This window comes from Brassica oleracea, chromosome C1 (genome assembly GCF_000695525.1).
Source record: "Brassica oleracea var. oleracea cultivar TO1000 chromosome C1, BOL, whole genome shotgun sequence".
Lineage (NCBI taxonomy): Eukaryota > Viridiplantae > Streptophyta > Magnoliopsida > Brassicales > Brassicaceae > Brassica > Brassica oleracea.
The window spans coordinates 7892095-7897149 of record NC_027748.1 but is presented as its reverse complement, the minus strand read 5'-3'; the positions used below and the strand labels follow the sequence as shown (position 1 = coordinate 7897149).

At 36.4% G+C, this 5055-nt stretch overlaps 1 protein-coding gene across 1 annotated transcript; it reads right to left on the bottom strand.

Moving 5' to 3' along the window:
* Positions 1-1393: 1393 nt before the first annotated feature.
* LOC106298714 (fe(2+) transport protein 1-like) lies at positions 1394-2783 on the bottom strand. The gene is made up of 3 exons (XM_013734861.1): positions 2198-2783; positions 1958-2107; positions 1394-1866 (listed from the first exon to the last, which is right to left on the bottom strand). The coding sequence occupies exons 1-3, from the start codon at positions 2759-2761 to the stop codon at positions 1561-1563; spliced, it is 1020 nt and encodes a 339-aa protein (XP_013590315.1). The 5' UTR covers positions 2762-2783; the 3' UTR covers positions 1394-1560.
* Between the last annotated feature and the right edge of the window lie 2272 nt (positions 2784-5055).

Below are 5055 nucleotides of genomic sequence, written 5' to 3'. Positions count from 1 at the left end.
GTTTTCTTCTTAGCTAACTCCCCCACAATCTGCTCAACCTTAACCAGCTTCTCGTCACTCTCATTAGCTTGATCCTTTACCTCCCTAAGTTGTCTCTGATAGTCACGCAACTCCTCCATGACCGCCACATCCCACCATTTCCACACATGGCAGTCTCCATCATCCGCATTCCCACAAGTGAAGTACCTTCTCCCTGGATCTTTGCTTGTGTAAGAAGTTTCAACAACTGCCTCACCACCACAGTAGCAGATCTTGGGGATACCATCATCACTATAAAATTGAGGAAGGGACTGAACCGGCTCTGCTATGTTGTGCCTACTGTCAGCTTCGTCAGAGTAGAGATCAGCTTCCGCTTGAAGAAGCGAAGTTATATCTATATCATACTCCTCTGATGATGAAGGCTGGCTGTAGCTATATTGTCCCATGTTTCCTTAACCTGAAATCATAGCAACAGAGGCGTTAAAACAATTCACATAATCAAACAACTTTTGGACTACATTTCTATAAGCTCAACAGAGTCAGACCACATAGGATAAGAGGATTAGAAATCTTTATAAAAGACTAATCTTTTTGAAACACTTACTACAATCGCAAAAATCCCCCAATCGATTGAAACCCTTATCGTTTTTAAACCTTGATTAGAAATAAAACAATCCCAAAATCGATTCAAAAACAAATCGTTATCAAACGCTAACTGATCTCCAAAAATTATATAAATCGATTGAAATCCCAAATCCGAACCCTAATTTGAGAAGAAACCAAAATGAAACCTAGCGTAAATCCCTAAATCAACAAGAGGACCCTTCGATTTACCTTCGCTACAGTCGAGAACCCTTCGAGTATCCTCTTTAGTGACGAGAACCCTTCGATTTATCTTCTTAGCGGTCGAGAGAAAGATAGCCTTAATCGCCGTCTCTGATTTTTTTTTTTCGTGTTGCGTCCAAATGAAACGAAGTCGCGAAACCCTACACGAGTCGGAACCAATTACATTTGCCACGTCAACATGGACCAACACATTTTAATAGCTTAGGACTTATCCTTAGCTTTTCTCGGCTAAATATTATTATTATAATCCTAATAGTTAAGGATTAGCTACTAAGGATTGTGTTAAAACCACCGTTGCGGATGTTCTAAGGAAACAATTTGAAATAACCTACTTTTCAAGTATTAGGCTGATAATGGTTTTGTCATGGGTACATGCGTACGGTGTACCGGTTTACTTTATTATATATAGACTATAATGTTATAATGCTCCAATGATTGGCATTCAGCTTGCCGAACATTCGATTACGCAACAAATTATTGTTTTTCTATAATTTGCTTTTCTTAAAAAGAGTTGTTTATTTAAATGAGCTGTAGGAACATTATACGACAAGAACTATTACTCCTAAACGAAAGGAAATAATCGTGGGACCAATCATAATACATACATGCTAACAGACATTACACATGATAGATACCAGAAAACGGTAAAGAATCGAGACTTAAACCAAAAACGGTATTTAGTTCAGCAACAAAACTCACATGACTTCAGGTCCGCACTACTATCCGGGGAATTGGTTAAGCCCATTTGGCGATGAGCGACATGCCACCACACCCTAGAAGAGCCGCTATGAAACACTTGATCTGCAAATTGACGCTACCTTGAAGCTTTGGTCCCATGAAATCGGCCGCTAGAAGGTCCACAAGCGCCATGTAGATGAGCAATCCCGACGAGCATGCATTGAGCAATCCAACAGTGATTAATGCACTGTGGCTATTGTTTCTGTAAATTGTCGAGAGAGCGATCCCTAACGCTATTCCGAATGGAGTTGTTATCGCAAAAAAGAACGCCATAAGAAACTTACTCAACTTCGTATACTCAGCCTGAAAACATCTCCAAACTTTAAAAGTATTATTAATTACAATTTAACATTTTAAAAGAAAATAAATATTTCTTATGTATAATTTTATATACCTGGAGAATGCAACCACCAAGACCTATGCCTTCGAACATTTGATGGAAGCAAAGAGCTGTGATGAGTGATTTTATGGTGCAAATGTCATTCGTTGCTCCTAGAGATAGTCCAATAACCACAGAGTGAACTATGATTCCAAGTTCCAATACCTATATATTCATAAAATTTAAAGTTATATATCATTAAAGTGATACCGTCGATAACTACTCGTTTCCTAATACGTCCATATGTGTACTAACCATAGCAATGACTCGGTATCGCAAGAGTTGTGCAGAATCGTCATCTTTTGTTGGTAAGGTAACATCATTTGCAGGACCATGTGGTACGACCCCATATGCGTTATTGCTATCATAGATGCTCGTAGCCATGGAATCAATGAATAAAGTGATTAGACTGGACAACATAGCGAGAAACCCTGAGAATGGAAACTTGTGCCACGGGTTCTCTTCAAGACATTCTGATGACAGCATCTCAAAAGAATCAGGCAAAACGTGCATAAAACCGGTTCCAAGGATAATCCCTGAAGCGAAACACTTAACGATAATGAAAATGTTCCCGTCGGGCTGAAGGAACGGCACGTTACTGCTAAAGAGAGGAACTCCAACACCAATCATGCTTGCTACAAGGATTGTGGCAATTGCTACTATTTTGAGAGGCAAAGCTTTAGCCTTGTTGATGCACGAGTTAGCTGACTCGCTTCCGCAGTGTTCCGGCGCCGTTGAAGTTGCCGGAGAGATTGTAAAAGAGGCAAAGATAAGTGCGATGAAGATTGTTTTCACTAGAAGTGTTGAGGTTGAAGCCATTTTTTCTTCTTTTTCTTTTGGAGTTATGTATACTGTTCGGTTGTTCAATGTCTATGTGTCTGCACCTGTTCGATGGTCGGTTTATATAGTAATGTACGCCGGTTCATTTCATGCCCATTTATTGTTCGCGATAAAGAAATTATTGTTTACTAGTTAACAACTTAACATAACACTTATATTATGTAGGATAAGAATATGTTTTATATTGTCCACTATCTTTATGTCGGCTCACTCTATAATTTCATGGAAAATATAAACTAAAGTTTTGTTGGTTTTTTCCACCTGCACAAAACTCAAAATCATGATCCAGCCCAAAAGAAGAGCACAAAGGAGAAAGAATTAGGTCTGAGCGTTCGGATCTTCGAGTCGGGTTCGTGCCGGTTTTTTTCGGATCCGGAACTTTTCGGGTCCTAAATATTTAGACCCAATAGGTATTTAGAAATTTTCGGCCGGGTCGGTTCTTCTCGGGTCCGGGTCGGTTCGGGTCTATAATTAAAATACCTGTAATTTTTCGGGTTTATATCGGGTCCGGATCGGGTCCGGGTATTTAGGATCTGAAAAAGACACGATATACCTAATTCCATCAATTTTAGTTGAATATTTCTTATATATATCTAAAATTTTACAAATTACAACTTAAATGAAACTACTAATAATTAAAATAAAACATTTTAAAACTCTAAATTTTACATTTTAAAGCTTTATATTATTTAAAAAATAATAACAAATGTTGTTTACAAAAGATATTTCAACTAAATCATAAAATAATATATATAAAATAGAACACAAAAACATCATAGTTTTAGATATACATGTTTTTAAGTCGGGTACAAATCGGTTCTTATCGGGTCGGGTCTATTCGGGTCGGTTCTTTTCGGGTCCGGATCTATTCGGGTCGGTTCTTTTCGGGTCCGGATCTATTCGGGTCGGTTCCATTTCGGTTCCGGTTCTTTCGGGTAAAAAAATTTAGACCCAAAAGGTACTTGTAAATTTTCGGTCCGGTTCCGGATCGGGCATTTTTGGGTCGGTTCTGGTTCGGGTCTTCGAGTCCAGGTTAAAATGCCCAGGCCTAGAAAGAATGATCAAGAATCAAGAAAAAGAATAGAGAGAAAACATTTCATAAAGAGTTCTAAGAGTCTTTAAGAAATCTCCAAACACAAACTTTAGTAAAAATTCCTTTCTTAAAATATGAAGGTTATCTCAAACATAAACCGTCTACATTCCATCTTAACCTCTCGAAGAAAATATTATCCGCTATCTTTCCCAACAGCTGGTATCAGAGCAAGGTTACCGTTATATTTGAAGAAGTTTGAAGATTGCTGCAAAGACACCGGCATAACAACGGTTTCGGGCTAAGTCGAAAAGGGGGAGATTTGTTGGTTTTTTCCTCCATTAGCCCAAAACCCAAAATCATGATCCATATTAAGAGCCCAAAAGAAGAGCACAAGGAGAAAGAATGATCAAGAATCAAGAAAAATAACAGAGAGAAAACATTTCATAAAGAGTTCTAAGAGTCTTTAAGAAATCTCCAAACACAAACTTTAGTAAAAATTCCTTTCTTAAAATATGAAGGTTATCTCAAACATAAACCGTCTACATACCATCTTAACTTCTGGAAGAAAATATTATCCGCTATCTTTTTTCCAGCAAGTTTTATTAGGTTTGATGTGTTATAGCATATTTGAAATTTCGGATAATATACATGTTATTGATTGCCTTAACTCATACATAATAAGTGCTCTGTTTTATATTACAGTTAATTAGTATTGATCATGCAATTCGTTCGTTCCTATTATGATCATTAAACTCTATGGATCAGTAAGGAATGATTTTTTTGGTACATTTCTTCTATTCTATTTTACATGTTCCATTTATTGTGTCCAATTTACTTATTTTTGGAGAAACAATTGAAAATATGATTATAAGTATTTCCACATAAAAGAAGAATACCGTTTGGGGGTAATAAAAAGTTCAGACCGTTTTTTTTTTCCACGTATTGCACCAAATAAGTGGAAATATGTGATTTGAGGAATTGAAATTCACATTTAAAAATAACATGTTGGTCAAAATAACGGATTTAGATAACAAAATGATTTTTTTATAAATCATTGGCCATCTCATATCGTTTAATAGTATATTCAAATTAAATGTCACTCATATTTTTGTTTATGAAGTTATAGGGACATAAGTTGTATATGCTGTATTTTAAAATTTTCAAAACGAGTATAAATTACTAAAAATGTTAAAAATCTCACGTAAACTTTGTGATCAAGGTTTAATTTTTTTCCTACAAT

What these genes read in the sequence shown, in the direction of transcription:
- LOC106298714 (XM_013734861.1), bottom strand. Translation starts at nt 2,761, where the DNA reads ATGGCTTCAACCTCAACACTTCTAGTGAAAACAATCTTCATCGCACTT. An exon ending in GATACCGAGTCATTGCTATG is followed by an intron (nt 2,108 to 2,197) that starts GTTAGTACACAT and finishes ATGAATATATAG; the next exon opens with GTATTGGAACTTGGAATCAT. An exon ending in TTGGTGGTTGCATTCTCCAG is followed by an intron (nt 1,867 to 1,957) that starts GTATATAAAATT and finishes AGATGTTTTCAG; the next exon opens with GCTGAGTATACGAAGTTGAG.